Source organism: Lagopus muta, chromosome 19 (genome assembly GCF_023343835.1).
Source record: "Lagopus muta isolate bLagMut1 chromosome 19, bLagMut1 primary, whole genome shotgun sequence".
Classification (NCBI taxonomy): Eukaryota; Metazoa; Chordata; class Aves; order Galliformes; family Phasianidae; genus Lagopus; species Lagopus muta.
Genome location: NC_064451.1, coordinates 8,411,492 through 8,427,948, shown reverse-complemented (window position 1 = coordinate 8,427,948; position 16,457 = coordinate 8,411,492). Strand labels below are relative to the sequence as shown.

Sequence of the window (16,457 nt, the reverse complement as noted above, 5' to 3'; positions counted from 1 at the left end):
CTGACCAGGAGGAAAAATAAATGGATTTGAATGCAGCTACCAGGGGCTCACAGGGAGCAGCAGTGTGCAGACAAGGCAGCCATACAGGCTGCCATAGGATACAGTTGGCACCAGACTGTTTCTGTTAGGTTTTGTTACCCCACTAAACCACTGCCACTATCATTACAATTATCTAAAGTCCACTTCATCCATTATTTTCGTTTGTTCTACAGCCCCAAACACACAGTGCATTCCACTCATTAAAGCAGTAAGTCAGACCACTGAAAGCATGAACGTTTCAGTTGCAACATCTGGAAGTTGTGTCACCATAAGAAATGCAGCACTCTGGGGTTGCCTGGTAGCTGCTGCAGCAAACTGTGCATCATTTCCCACGTAGCTGTGATACAGTACTGCATGTATCACCCACAGGAAAATAGCACAAAGGTGAGAGGTGGTTCAATAGCAGATAAAGAGCCAAAAAGAGAGGAGAGAGAACACAGGCACCTCTGAGACCTCCGAGGAGGGGGAAAAAAGAGAAGTCTGACAGCCTGGCAGCCTCTTCCTATGGTTTTCCATACAGCACCAGCCCAGGAGAGAATCTGCACTCATCCCCAGGGCTGAGCAGCCCCTGAGCCGAAGTGCGAGCATGCTGGTGGCTGCAATTATCTCACTAAATGCAATGCATGACAAATCACAGCCATAAAGGCATTCAAAGTCCCTTCCAAAGCTATCCACATAATGCCAGGCTGGTAACAGTCCTCAAATCTCGAGGAGGGTTCCTCTAAAACTCCAAGTATTCCATTTGCTTATAGCAAAGGCTTCTTGGTTGTTGGGTTTGCCTTTTTGTACAAGATGTTGTTTTCTCTTGTGAGATTGAAGAACGCTGTACACTCATTTACACTTTTTTAAAAAGCTTTCCCTTACATTTGGGGCCAGGTTGTTTGATTATTTATTCACAGTTAATACGATGCAATAAAAGAGGGTATTTTGTGCCTACCTACACTGTATTCCAAAGTTATTTATTCCACTCATCTAATCTCTACAGACACCTTAGCAGTACTCAGAGTTTACAATACGTGCAGAAGGAGCAGCACACACTGAAGGTAAGAGCCAAGTCCCAGGGCTTTTGTTCTTGCCTGCTGGAGCCATCTGTTGCTTTGTAAGAAGCCATCACCGTGCAGAAGGGTATGATTCCTTTTGTGTCAGAGAAAAGAGGCCGTGTATATTAGTATTCAGATAACCTCAGTTTGGTATTTTTCTTCATCAGAAGGAAGACACAAGTACATATGTTATTTCATTTGCTGTGACCGTCAAAATTAGAAGAGAATCAAAAGTGGAAACATCTCAGCCTCTGCCAGTTCTAAACACGGCCATATGTTCTTTTCAAAATGAAGTTAATTGTGTGGCCTGGGGAAGTGGGGAGGAGCTCATCACAGCTGGCACAAGGTGCTCTGGCTCTGGGTGAAGGCTTGGTGACGTGAGTCCCTGCCATCAAATACTGAAAGATCTGGAAGAAAGTGAGGATGAATAGACTGTGCGCCACGAATCGTAAGGCTGGGAGCAATCTGTGCAGATCAAGCAAGTGACATCAAAGTGAATGAAAACGTGGACAGGAATAGCACAATGGCTTCGTGAATCACAGCTTTCACTTCTGACCAGCACACTGCACGTGTGCTACAACGAGCCAATGGTGCAGCCCAGCCATCGCACAGCACACAGCAGCAGCGCTCAGCCCAGCCCAGCACAGCACACACAGGGCCAGCAGCTCCCAAGCAGCCCCAGGGCCACGTTGGGCGCTGGAAGCGGGATGTGGGGTCAGCACTGGAGGTGGGCAGAGAAGCACACAGCAGATTCCCACACACGGCCCAGGACCGTCCGTGAGCACCACGCTGTGTGACAGAAGCTCTCGTCATCAGACGGAGCGCAAATAAATAAATAAACAAACAAAGCAGGGACAGCAGCTGCATGGAAACATGCACAAATATTTTGACTGCTGAGCTGCAGCTTCTCACCAGCAATCTGTCCTGAAAATCTCATATAATTAGTGGCAGTGATTAAGACAGAAGTGTCACCTTCCATTTTTGCAGCAGTTTTCATCCTGAAGCACTTCATTAGCTATCTTTTCAAAGACCACTTAGCAATTGATTTGGCTGTATTTATTCTCTGTCTACTGAAATCAGAAAAGAGACAGATTGTTCTCCTTTTAGAATCTCATCAGATAAAAACCTTAAGCTGTAGTTTCCATAGAAACACATCATGGGTCTTTTAGTTCTCTATCAAACCTGTTCATAAACTTTGAGCTTTACTTAATGTTACATTTTCAAAAATACCAATTAGTTCTTCTGCTATTCAACGCTCTCGTAGTCCTTTGAGCTTGCTTTAAGTGAAGGAAGGACAGACAGACACAGCTGGGCCGTGTCAGCACTGCGCTCAGTCATGGCAGTGCATCCCTATGGTGGGAAAGGAACACAGGACAGGAATAAGGGCCAGCACTTCACCCACACAGGCTGACACATTGGAATTAATGCTCCTCCAAGTCTAACCACAGTATCAGAACTGTGTCATCCCCATCCTGGCAAGATAAGCTTTTATTCATGGCAACCTGTGTAACTATTTCTAACTGCAGAGTGGATGTGAGGCACAGATCCGCATCACTGAATGAAGCAGACAAACTCAAGAGAAGAACAGCAGCTGCTGGGGAATGGGGAGCACCAGGAAAACCAACAGGTTCTGTCCTCTGCTGACATCTCTGGGTGTTGATCACATCCCAGTTTCACATCAAAGTTTGCTATGGGCACTCAGGCCTCATGAGAACCCTGCCTATGGGAAAACATGCCAAGCAGGTGATGAATTCAGCAGCTCAGGGCCATTCCACGGACGTTCCAATACAAATTTCTTCCGTATAAAAGCATTATAGCATTTTCTTTTAAATAACGTTGCTGCTTTTGAAAGAGATGTAAAATCAGTACATAAGTTCAACTCAGTGACAGCCTATGGGGCACTTCTTCTGAGGCCGGGCTCCTGGAAGCCTCGTGTGCCACTGCTCTGCTGCTTTAAGGGCACCTCGATGGCTTCCACTTGTCCTGCTGCTCTCCTTTTTCTTCTCTATCACCCGAGGCTTTTTCTGTTTTGTTAAATACAAATTTTCTCCTTCACCAAATCTACAGAAGCAAAGAAATCATTATTCTGAGGAATCAAAAAGCAGCCAGCTGAATTCTGGGTAAGCCCAGAAATGACAAGCAAAACCTTCTGCACACACGACTAGCATACGGAACGGCAGAGGGAATAGAAGAAGGGTTCTCAGGAAACTTATTGGAGAGCACTGGGAAATTCCAGTGTCTCTTACTTGCTTTAGCTTAGAATATATTCACTCAGCACAGCCCTAAAATACAGAGCTGGATTTTGTTAAATGTTGCTAACACAACATTACAGCACTTTTTCTTTTTTTCCTTCTTTTATTTTTCCTGTTGACAGAGGGGCAGCTCAGTGCCTCACCAAGGGCACACCTGGAACCACCACACAGCCAGGAGGGGAGGCTCAGTCCTCTGCTCCGAGCCACAAGAAATACTCCAGAAAATAATAATAATTAATAATAATAACAACAACAACAATAAAGCAGTGCAGGGATCCCTGGGGATGAGTCCTGCTGGCTGGGCTGCTATGTATATCCGTAAATGTAAACAACCTCCTAACAATTAACCTCCCAGCCTCAAAGATATTATAAACAATGCACCCTTTACTGTGGGAGAAATGATTCTGTTTAAAATAACTGAATTTAACACGCTTCTATTTTGGGGTTCTTGACTCCAAAAGATACATGCTCTGTTTCCACCACAAAGAAAGAATCCCATGGTGCAGAAAGGGGCTCCTAAATGAAGTGCAGATTTGTACGACGTGGGAAGCGTTGGCTGAGTCTGCTTTTGTTCAGCTGTGCTGCTTTGGGAGGCGCTGAGATGAACTGATGTTCTTCAGGAGAAAACCGAGGTGTGTGCAAACACTGCGATTCCTCACGTGATGGAAAGTGATGGTTCTCCAGAGATATGACTCCAGCTCAAAAGTCAACAGAATATTTAAGCACATATGCAGATAAGAAGATACTAAGCGTCCTAGCTTATATGGAGTTAAGTTCACCCCTAAGATGAATGGTGAACAGCAATGGGAAAAGTCTGTGAGAGTTCCTCAGAACCTATTGCTAACTGGGGGAAAAGAAACAGCAGTGACAAAGCACAGCAATGCTCCTCGTTACCAACGTGCTCCACGTGCTCAGTGTGGGACACAGGCAACGCGCGGCTCTTGGGAGCTCGGGTACGGCAGAACTGCCAGGCGGAGCTCTGCACAGCACCTGCAGCTCGGAGAGGATTTGTGAGCACAGCATCTCAGATCCAGCATGTCTGGGTGGTCAGAAACAGCATTTAAAGGAACAGCCCCCGACAGTCACCGCAGACTGCAACTTCATTATCAGAAGGACCGGGATGACACGAATCTGTACCTTAAAAATACCGTTTCCGAGGCTGCCACGGGCAGAGCCGTGCTTGGGACCCGGCTGACACCTCGTGGTCGCTGTGCGCTCCGCTCTCAGATTTTTCAGAGGGCAGAAATCGCGTACGGACACACACAGGTGAGCAACCACAGCAGCTGCAGCTGCTCCCCTGCAGGATGGCGGGAGCACAGGGGCTCACACCACTCCACACGTGCTGCTAAGGATTAACAAATCCATTTTCAAGCCCGCGGTTGTCCTCTGGCGAGCCAAAAATCAAATCCTTTCACTCCTTTGTTTATTGAAACAACAAAAAAAAACTCAATGAGAACGCTTTCCAATGCTGCCATAAGCTGCGTTATAAGGTTATAACCCTTATATAAGGGTTGCATTTCCTCACCTTGATCTCTCCCCTGTGAGTCCCCGCAGCCCCTCTCGCCCATCCGAGCTCCGGAGCTGTACGAGCGCTCACGGCTCAGCAGATGGCAGCACCAAACCGCACAGCAGCACCGCGACCTCCAAGCCTCCAGCCCCTCTCCAACCTTGTTGGCAAACGCCATGAAGCGGCAGAAGGGTGCGGGATGGGCATCTGATAGAGAAGGCTCTCTCCTCTTCGAGCAAACGGTCACGAACGTTTGTATGCGAGTGTGAAAAGTTGCAATCTGAGCTGTAAGTGACACCAGCTCTGTGTGGAATACAACGTTTTGGTTGTGGACTTTTTGGTTTAGAGATAAATTTACAGGCACTGAAATGATGACAGAACCACAGAATAAAAGGACGGTGCGAGTTGGAAGGGACCCACGATTTAAATGTAAATCAGTTATGATACATTCAGCAATGCTCAATTTGTATTGAAATTACCTTACCTCATTACTGGCACTGGCTTAGGCTTTCCAGTACCAAACTGGGCACTGATGGCAGCAGATCTCCACAGCTCCTTTGCTCAGTGGTTGCACAGAACACAATCCTCCCATTTCAAGCACATCCTTCGTCCCTCATCACAGAGACGTTCTCAGCAGTCTGCTTGCCAGAAGACCTACGCTCAGCAAAGAGAAAAAAAAAGGCACGGGATCTCGTTTCCCCCGCACTGTGCTCTAACAGCACATCGCAGCAGTTCCATTTCCCTGCTCGTGCTCCGTGCCCACCTGGAGCTGCGTGCACCCACCTGTGCCCACCATTCCCTGCTGGAGCAGCTCCGTGTCCGACTGCTCGCCGTGCGCTTCTCGTGTGTCTGGTTTTGCTTTCAGGAGGACGATGTGCTTTTACAGCACAATGCAACCTCCCATGCTGCTTTATGAGCGGATTTCTCAAAGTTAGGGGTTGTTTTGGGTTGTTTGGTGTTTGTTTGTTTGTTTGCTGTAATTCTGCCCTCACTTTAGCAGGAATACAGGACGCCCCAAGGCATTACGGCTCAAACGGAGCGGTGAAAAGGATCTCTTTGGAAGCCACTCCGCACCGTGAGGCCACGCGGAGCCATCGGCTCACGCGGACGGCTCCGCACCGCGAGGTCACCGGGCCGTTATCTCCTCCTCCGCATCCCCCCTCAGCCCTTCCCGCCCGTACCGCTGAGGTAACGGCGCGCGGCCCAACAACGGTCCGCCCCGCACGCGCCGGCCGCGCGGCCCCACCCTCGAGGGCTGAGATCCGAGGGTTGGCGGGGCGGGGCGGGCAGAGGGCACGAGGAGCGGCCATGGCAGACTGCGAGGCGGGGGGAGCGGCGAAGGCGCAGCAGCGGCTGCACGGTAACGGGACGGGAGCGGGGCGGTCCGCGGTCCGGTCCCCGAGTTGGTTGTCGGTGCCCGGAGAGTCGCTCTCCGGTTTTCAGTTTCGCTTTGGCTTTATACCGATCGCTTTCAGTATCGCTGATCGGTCGCTCAGCAAAGTTGGCTGATTTCTATTCCAAAGTTCGCCCCGCGGGAACGGCGGCACCGCATCGCCGCCTGCAGCCCCGGTCCTGCAGATCCCGGAGCGAATTCCCCGTGCTGTCGGCGGGCAGGAGGAGTTGCGGGGCGCTCGTTTTCCCTGCTGAGTTTTTTTTTTGTAGCGGGACGGGAGGAGGTGGCGGTGGTTTCCCCGGCTCGGGCGGTGGCGAGGGATGCCCTGAAATAACGCAGCCGGAGCTTTCCGCGCCCGCTGCAACCCGAGAAGGAAGTGAGTTCTAAGACCACCATCCGCAACGGCTGCGGCCGGTAATCCGAGTTGTGGTATAAATAACTGCGGGTCCGTGTGGGCCCCGATGGGACACGCATGGCTCTGGTATCCTTGGGCACGAGCTGTGTTCCATTCTGTGCTTGTTATTAATATCTGACGGGTTGCTCTGATCCCGCCGTGCCCTGCAGCCTTTTCCCCTCATGCGCTGCTGGTTCTTCCGTGCGTTGTTTCGGAGGCCAAAACAGCGTTGTCGCGGTGAAGTATCTATGGACTCGGTAGGCTTTGGATGTAACTCTGATTAATTAGGCAAAACTGTTTTAGCTGTTTCCCCCAGGAAAAGATTTCCCGTAAAAAGCGTTAGTCACTGTTTGCTGATTAGTTGAATAACTGTCATACGATAACCCCCACAGTTGTTCTCACGCTGTCCTGCATTTCAGGTAGCAGCATGCAGACTCCTATGTGGTAGGGGTAGTGGTACAGAGCCTTGCATGCACTTAATCCCTATAGTGTTGTGCTCTGATCTGCTGGGCTTCTGTGTGCTCAAGAACAGGGAAGATGGGAAGAGCCTTTCCCATCGCTGTGCCTGGCACTCGTTCGCATTCTTGCTGCCTCACCGCTGTGTATTTGTTCACATTGCGTAGGCTTTGTGGAAGAAAATACTTCTCCCATGAAGGCTGTGCCACACCAGGAGCACTCATGGGAGAGCTGCCCCTTTCACCTCCTGGCACGAATTGCCATCCTGTTTGATGAGCCAAGGAGTTATTCCTTGCTAAAGCAGCAGGAATTCTTCCCGTCAGCTTCAAGGGGGTCCGAGGCTAATTTGATTAAAATGGTTTTAATTTTCTTTCTCCTTGGGGTTTATTTCCTGAAAGATGTGCATAATTTCTTGCAGACTGCCCAAAAATAAGATTGATTGAATTCCAAGTGTGAGTTTTGGATATATTGATAATAAAAGAGCAAGGCTGTTGCTAGTGTGCAGGAGGTGAGGAGCATTTGAACTGAAGCTATGGGGGTATAGAATAGTTTAGAAAATCAAGCAAGAGAGAGCTCACGTGGAGAAGGTAGAGGGACTGCGAGCTGAAAAATGGCTACAAGTTCATAGGAGTGTCAGGGTGATGGGGTTGGGCTTCTTCTGGTGTAAGCTGGGCTTTCCATGACCGTGATAGAACAGTACAAATGAGTTGTTTTTATCATTAGTTTTTTCTTCTTAGTATAAATTATCCCTAAGATTAACAGTAAACCATCGCTGATTGTCGTTTCCTTTCATTATTGTAGTTTCCAGGCGTTGTCTCTGCTGTAGTGTCTTTCTTTCAGTGTTTAAGTTAGCTAATACCCTGTTGCAAAATGGGAGGTATTTGCTCTTTGTTCATCATTGCTTAATGCTGAATGCCAGCACATATCACACACATAACACCTTTCCTTGACTTTTGCAGAATACCTGGAAGTCACTTGTAAACTGTGGGCAGTATGTGTAGGTAACTTTCCATAGAGGCACTTGAAAATGGCACGTGATGTTAGGTGCCTCACTGAGGGTTGTGGCAGTGGCATGTGAGCTAACAGAGAAGATGCTGATGGCCTTTGGAAGTTTTGAGTAACTGTCAAGTTCCTGCTGCCTCATGGACAGAACTTATTCTCCAGCACCTCTGTATTCAGCGCTACTGCAGCAGCTCTGTGGCACAGATTTTAGCCAACTGTGTAAACGAGGAATGGAAACTTTGATTCTGGTTCCTAGTTCTATCAATGATTTTTACTTTAGTCAAATATACTGTGGATCTCAGTTCACAAAGCATAGTTATTTGCTTTCCAAATTACTGATTTCTAATGACTCATCTGTTTCGCTTCCCTCTCTATCAGTGCATTTGTTGCTAATGCTGCATGCAGTTGTGGACACCTGACACAACGTGTGTGCCCGCAGTTGTTAAAATCAATGACTGTCTTTCAGAATCAGTGTTTTGTTTTATAATGAAATCAGTTCTACTTAGGATAATTGTTGAGTGGAGACTTGGAAACTTATTTCTTATACTTCACCACTTTTGTTGTACTTTTCTCAGATCTGCATCTCTGATAATTGGAACACAAATGAAATTTTCAGTGTCCTGTTGCCAGCAGGTCTTTGGGGTATTTCCATCCCACTCCTTTTGAAGCAAGCGTGGTTCTGACTTCTGTCCTCAGTGAAGGAACAGGATTTCTGTTGCTGCCTATCGATAACTGTGCTAGAGGGCCTGGGGAAGAAGGAGGATTTGAGAGTCTGTGTTTGTACCTGTTAGCTAAAGGGGTGGCAGAGATGTGCGTGCTTTGTTCTGTACCAGTGCTGTGAACCACATCCTGCCCTCAGCCATCTTGTGCAACTTAGGGATAGTGCAAAAGAAAGCAGAACTGGGCTCTTAGTTTGACTTGATCTGAACCCGATGAGTTTGGCCAGAGGAGTAACAGGAACAGCGGCTTATGCAAAAGAAAAATCCCATTGCAGTGTTCTCCTGGACAGGGGCTCTTTATTTTAGAAATCGGAACATTTCTGCTCTTTTCTTTCAGGCAATGCTGACACCGGTCTTGGGGTGTGTGGATGGATCCTGGTGATATTTTCTTTCTTCTTCACCGTTCTTACATTTCCTGTATCAATCTGGATGTGCATAAAGGTAAAACTTTTCACTGCTAAGTTGGATTAGAGCTTCAGGCGATGCAGGTGCTTCCCAATGCAGTATTACATTTTCATTTTAAGAACAAAGAAGCCCATTTTCTCGTGGACTGCTGCAAACCCCAACATTTCACTTTGTTGATCTTCAAATCAGAAAGGAATTTTTGCACTGACATCTTCACAATGTCTGCCCAGCCAGTGCTGGTGTATGAGCTAGTTTGGAATATCAGAATAATTCTAAGGATTGATTTCTTTAAAAACAAAATGAATTTTTAAGGAGATCTCTGTAAATGTAAATATCAACATGAAAATATGTAGGTAATGTTTGCATACGTGACAGATTCACAGAGAATGTGCCATTTGTGGTCACTTCGAGCTCAATATTTCCAGTTTCCAGCAATGTGGATACAACTGCTTTGTTTTTATTAATTCACCCCATCAGAACTACAGGTGGAAAATCTCTGCTGTGTCACTCCCACTATGCTGTGTTTTCTTGTTGCCAGGATATTCCTGCTGGCAGCTTTCAGTCCCTGCTTGGTCTTGCCCCACAGTGTTGCTTCTGCTGTTGACAGACAGTGCTGTAGTCTGAAGAATATTTCTTTTGGAATGTTTTTCTTACTGTTCCTTTTGCTGTTTGCTTTTTAAGAATACAGTTTAGTCTAAAATACTCAAAAGCAGCCAGTAGAGAAATAAAATGTAATGCATATTAGATACGAGGCTTAAGACTGTGTTGAGTCTGGCATGTGTAGTTTGTAGTCCATGATATGCCTCCGGAAACCGCAGCTGACATTCAGCTGTTTGTTGCAGATTGTCAAGGAATACGAGAGAGCCATCATCTTCAGACTTGGGCGCATCCTAAAGGGAGGAGCAAAGGGACCGGGTACGTCCTGGAGAGCAGTCTTAATTTTTGTTCTAATTGAGTTGCTGGCAAAATGATCACTGCCTACAGATGATAGACTGGGGTTTCTCAGTAATTTTGTAACTTCTGTTGACAAGGTATGTTATTTAGAGGGAGAAGGTAGTAAACCAATTATCTGTGTGCCTTTCCTAGATCTCCTTAGAGCTGAATAAATCGAGGCTTCTCAGCATACTTTTCTTCAAATCTTTTTCCAGCATGAAAGCCACTGGGAAACACACTGCTGAGCTCAATACAAAGAGCTGTGCAGCTACAGTGGTTGGATTGAGGCTTATTTCCACAGCTAGTGCCATCTATTCTAATGTTCCATTCTCACATCTTCTTGGATGGGTGTTTTTCTACAGGTCTCTTTTTTGTCCTGCCCTGCACAGACAGCTTCATCAAAGTTGATATGAGGACCATCTCTTTTGATATTCCACCCCAAGAGGTGAGCTTGCACTTGCCTTTGTATCTGCTAAAATATTTGCAGATTTTTCCACTTTATTTTTCCTTTCCCACTCTCAGAATCGGGTAGCATGTAATTTTAATGTAGACTTACTGCTTCTATTTGTACCTGTGAAGCATACTGTGAAGAATATATAGTTTTCAGTGAGATTGGTCAGTAAAATAAGATCCTTGCAAGATAACCAATAATGCTATCCTTTAAGGATCAAATAAGACAACTTAATAGTGCCTAAAAGCTAGAATGGGAGAGGTCTGGGTTCAGGGCTGCCAGAGCACACGCAACATCCTTCAGTTGTTTCTGTGAAATTCGAAAGATTTCCAGAAGAATCAGTGATCTTTTCTATGCCAACTAATCTGGACGTATGAAGTAGCTACAATAATGGCACAAAAGCATCACCACATGCTAATACTAGAAATTCAGTGATCTACTCTCATATGAAGGCTTTGTGTCCTACTATGTACAGGAACATACAAGGACATCCTGTGCCTCATGTCATCTGATGTCTTTCAGTTTGGAGGTTCTAAAGTACAAAAATGTATTTAATTTCTTGTCCCATTTTACCTGAACATCTTAATTTCTTAGCAGAATCTTTCAACAGTCCATCTAACTGAACTAAGTGATGCCAACAGACAGCAGAGGACAAAATGAGCCTTCTACAAATGTTAAAATGAGCAATGCTATGTCGCTGATATTAACTGTGTCTGCTGTGTATCTGGTGTATTTTTCAAGACAGATATTTGAAGCAACCTGCCTGGTGCTCCTGTTTTCTGTCATGTTTGCCAGTCAGTTTATTGCTCGTCATTAGTTGTAGATTTAGACAGATGGCAGCTGTCATAGCATGCTCTGAAGGGTAATTGGTAGAAACCTAATCAATGGCAGGCACAATGTGGTTGCAGCTGCTGATGTGCTATTAGTGAAGTCCTACATTTTTTTCTTTTGACTCGATTAAATTATGCTTGTTTCTAATAGGAAGAAGCAGAAACATGTTTTTATTTTTAGAGCAGGACTTCTGTGCATGCTATTCATTCTTTCTTGAGGCTATTACGAAAAGCCCACTAAAATAAGTAGACTGGGAGCAGAAAGTAGGTAAATCTCACACGTACCACTCTCTTGTCAAGTAACACAATCCTCATCTTCTAACACAGGATTAGACCATCTTTGCATGGTCATGAGCATTGTTTCACTCTCCTTATAACTAAAATTTAAAACATAGTTAATATTAATGATAGCTTTCTGATGTACGCTCTTTTAAACCATCAAGAATATCTGTCCTTATCTTTGCAAGTACACCTTTTGTTCAATGGACAGGTAAAGTAAATCACTTGCATCTCACTGTGACAATGTTTGCCAGGTTGATTTCCTGTGCAGTTTGTCTGGGACGGAAGGATGGAGACGTCCTTCAGAAACACAAGGTGGCATTCGATCGAACTTTGGAGAAAGACGATGAACTGCCAGATAACAAGAGCCCTCTTTCTGTGAGATGCAGAAGTAGGGCTGACAGTCAAGCAGCTGATAGGTATTGCCTTCAGGCAGACAAAAGCAATTTTGTTAGTAGCCAAACATAGTTAGCATTATCTAAAATATCTCACGGGCCCTTTGTTTCTCTGGGCTTCGTTATACACTGACATCTTTTAATTACAAAGTTTTTGCAATTCAGTCAATTAATTTAACACAGCCAGTGCTGTGCTGAAGTCTCAAGCATTGGCCATTCCAAGGTTCCTATGGAACAATCAGTATTTGAGAAGTGCCTTCAGCTACATCCACACTTGGGATATGGGAAACCATCTGTGATGTTTGTTAGAAAGTGCAGCTGAAATACTTCTTTCCTCACCTGCTTTCTGAATAGCTTGCCTGCTTTGCCCTTGCTTTATAAACTGACACACCTGCACAGCTGTCTTGCTAACTCAATAGTCTTGTGACTGAAGTTAAACACCAGTGAAAATCACTTGTGTCCTATATTTGCAGTGATACTTACTACTACCCTTTTTTCCCTGTACAGAAACACAAAATAAGTCCCTCTCATTTATATTTCCAGTTTGTATTCTGAACTAGAGTAACATATTTTGAATGGACTGGTCTCATTTACTTACCCCTGCGCTGCTAGTGTCCTTGGAGTCTTTCCTGTAGGCTTGGTCCTTCTCTATGTACAGCTCTCGTGTTCCTGTACAGTCAATCTGCTGCTGTCATACATGTGATATTGTAAGCCTCACTGAAGACTAAAGTTTCCCAGCTGAAATCATATGTATTTTGGTGTAAATTATTTCTGAATACTTTTCTGTCACCTATGAATTGCAAATCCCTCAGTGAGTGCAAAGAAGTAAATTAGAAATAACACCATGGCAAAGCTAGTGGAACTGATTGTTCACTGAGGAGCGTGCTGTTATTGTATTTAATCTTAGCTTGACAGAGCGAGGCTGAAAGGTTTGTGCATCCTTATGTAGACGTGTTGATATGCAGCACGCAAGTATAAAACATGGCTGTCATGACAGTTGCTTTTCCTGGGGAAAAACCAGGCACTAGTCCAGTAAAACAAGTACGTAATTATCATTATATAAACAAATATGTGTTTAGTTATATGCAATTATTGTATGTTTCTCCCATTGCTTTCTAGATCTTGACCAAGGACTCTGTGACGGTTAACGTTGATGGAGTGGTTTACTACAGAGTTCAGAACGCTACCCTTGCTGTGGCAAATATCACAAATGCTGACTCAGCCACACGTCTTTTAGCACAGACAACTTTGAGGAATGTTCTGGGGACCAAAAACCTTTCTGAGATTCTCTCTGATCGTGAGGAGATTGCACACAACATGCAGGTACGAGCAACGTGCAAGCATGAGGCAGTGCACTGAACAATCAGTTGTGCTGATCCTGCTGATAAATCAGAGGCCAGGACTTAATTTTACAAGTGGCAAGCCAAGTTTTGATTTGGAGCTTTAGGCAAAACCCTGCCAAGGGCTGTTGGAATGGTACTCACTCTAATAAAAAACAGTGAGTAAAACAATAATAGACAGGAGGGGCTGTTGTAAGTAAGGAAGGGGGATTTGTGCGAGGAGGAGAATTCTGCATCGTTATGTCAATATGCTGCTGCTCAAGGAAATGACACCACAGAATTCCTTTCATATACTGATCAAGCTTTAAGTCTTTGCTTACAACAGCTGTGCTTCTATGATCATCACAGCATACCATAAGTACTAAAAACCATTAAATTGGAAGTGCAGAAATTCTATGGTAATTTCTTGGCTTGATAGTCTTTCTTCAAATTTGGATACTTGCTTGCAGCCAAATATATGGCTGCAATTAACTGTCCTGCTTTACATAGGCTACACTTGATGATGCAACAGATAACTGGGGCATTAAGGTGGAACGTGTGGAGATCAAGGATGTGAAATTACCCATACAGCTGCAGAGAGCAATGGCTGCAGAAGCTGAAGCTGCACGGGAGGCAAGAGCTAAGGTAATGGCATCAGTGCGTGGACTTTGTGTTTGTTTTTTCCCCTCATGAAGAACTTCATGCGGTGGTTTGGAGGATGAAGATTCTTTTCTATATTGGGTTGTGGCAAATAGGAAGGCAGGGTAGGGTTTTTTGTGGATTTGGGTCCAGCCACTTGTTATATCTCATCCTGAACTATGCAGTTGAGATTTCATTTGAAAATGTGGAATCCCAAGTTTCTACTACGAGAACAAATCATGAACAGAACAACTTTGAGGTTATTAGCTGCAGACTGCAGTCACTTAGGAGCCAAACTTCCTTCCAGCTTTTTTTCTGACCAGCCCTGATTTATGGGAAGTTCTTTGCATTCTGTTTTGTTTCTTCATGGGAGAAATGAAACAGCTGTAATACTTTGTGTTGTCACCCTTCAGCTGAACTGCAGGAGAAGGTCTTTGGTGATTCAAGCATTAGCTTTTAGATTATTTTCTGAAGTTTAATTACTCCCTGATTTTATTATTTATTTTGGTGTTTAAAGGAATATTTAGAAATGCTCAGAATTCATCAGAATGCATCAGATTTCCATTTCTCATTTTGCTTTTCCAGGTAATTGCAGCTGAGGGTGAAATGAATGCTTCCAGGGCCCTGAAAGAGGCATCTATGGTTATCACAGAGTCCCCTGCTGCTCTTCAGCTTCGTTACTTGCAGACTCTGAACACCATTGCTGCAGAAAAGAACTCCACCATCATCTTTCCGTTGCCCATAGACATGATGCAGGGCATCTTAGCTGCAAAACGCTAGCTGCAGTGGGAGGGGGAAAGGTGGTTTGTTTTCTTTTGCCACCAGTAAACACCTGCAGCACAAAATTGCTTGCATACTATAGCTTAAGGCAACATGAGCAAAGTGGAAATGCTGAGGAACATTTTTGGTTTTTTTATACTGAGTGTGTGGTAAGATATAGATGTAATATTTGTGAACACAGACAATCAAAATACTTGAAATTGAAAATTGATCCAAATTAGGAGCAGTACCACATGAGAAACCAACTATCTGTAACCTCGTGTTTTCAGAAAGTATATAAAACTATTCCTTTTATTAAAAGAGCCTGTGGTCCTGTAAGGGAAGTGGAGCAGCCCTACCTGTGTTCTTTTAGAGTACCTGCATGTGATGAAGTCATCTGATGGCTGTATGCATTTGTTCTCTAGTTTAGACCAGGAGAAACAATGGAAGCTGATGTAGGAGTGAGAACATTGGGTACTTCTGAAAAGCAGGCTCCTACTTTCTGTAACAGTTCCCTGTTCATGAGGAAAAATGATGAGCCAATGTTACTGAAATGAAACTTTCCACCTCTGTTCTGCCACACAGGAATTATACAGGCTTGCTGTAGTTAATGGTACAATATGCTGCTTCTTGCTATGCCCATGTAGATTTACGACTCCTAAAGCACTGAAAAGTCACTGGGTCTGCTTTTATCTGTACATCTTCTCAAAAAACAATTAAAAGGAAAAAAAAAGCCATAAACCCCAATTCCTGTTTGTAAATAGACTTCCTTTCTTGTTCTAATTTTAAACATGCTTGAAACACTGCATTTTATCCAGGTCCAGTAAATGCTTCCCTAACTGTAATTAGTGGAGGGTGTTTAGCAGGAGGTTTTGTACTGTTTATATACCTAACAAATTAATGATTCACTTGACAGTGCTGCTTCTGAACAGACTTGTGCCATCAGTTGTGATGCAGAGGTTTACACTTAATACCAAAGGCGCAATCTTCAGTGCATGTAGTCCTGAGGAACAAGTCTGATAAACTCTATTCATATTTTGCACCTGTTTAGTGAATGTTATTAAAGATTAAAAAGGGAGCAGAATTAAAAGTCTGCATGAGAGGGAGGTTCTTTAGGCTACTGCTGTTACCCTGTTTGGCATCTAGTCCTTAATTACTGGGAGATGAGAATGAAAACAAAAGCCCGGATCAGTGAGCGCAGTGTCCTTGTTCTGATACTGGCCAGCACAAGGTTGGTTATTTTTTTATCACCTTTCTGGGTAGGGTCAGTTCTGTATTTACAGCTATTATTACCTCTGCATTATAAAATCAATACACCAATCTGTAGATGTTGGCCAGTATTTTAGTTAACACAAGCAGAGCTAAGCTTTTGTTGGGGTGTAAACATGATTAACAAGGAAGTACTAATTAGCATCACTGTGTGCACACAGTTGCAGTAGGAAACAAAGCTATGGCACAGCTTGCCATTAATCCTTGGGGAAGATGAGTGCATCTGTACCTGCTGCTATGTACTGGTCACCCCTATGAATTCTTGTTAAAATCAGCAATGCTTCCTCCTCTGATCCTGAGTTAAAAACACTATTTACTATTGCTTGACTTTCTGAAAGAGAATACAGTGAATTTACCGGAGTATTAAACATAGAGC

General features: G+C 44.5%; 1 protein-coding gene and 1 long non-coding RNA gene across 2 annotated transcripts; one reads left to right on the top strand and one right to left on the bottom strand.

Moving 5' to 3' along the window:
* Positions 1–1,130: 1,130 nt before the first annotated feature.
* On the bottom strand, positions 1,131–5,898 carry LOC125702566 (uncharacterized). Its single transcript, XR_007380636.1, has 3 exons — positions 5,622–5,898; positions 5,323–5,492; positions 1,131–3,140 (listed from the first exon to the last, which is right to left on the bottom strand). It is a non-coding gene; the product is annotated as an uncharacterized LOC125702566 (long non-coding RNA).
* A 193-nt stretch (positions 5,899–6,091) lies between these two features.
* On the top strand, positions 6,092–16,442 carry STOM (stomatin). The gene is made up of 7 exons (XM_048966007.1): positions 6,092–6,198; positions 9,140–9,243; positions 10,050–10,122; positions 10,503–10,585; positions 13,215–13,418; positions 13,925–14,059; positions 14,639–16,442. The coding sequence occupies exons 1-7, from the start codon at positions 6,147–6,149 to the stop codon at positions 14,831–14,833; spliced, it is 846 nt and encodes a 281-aa protein (XP_048821964.1). The 5' UTR covers positions 6,092–6,146; the 3' UTR covers positions 14,834–16,442.
* Positions 16,443–16,457: the final 15 nt, after the last annotated feature.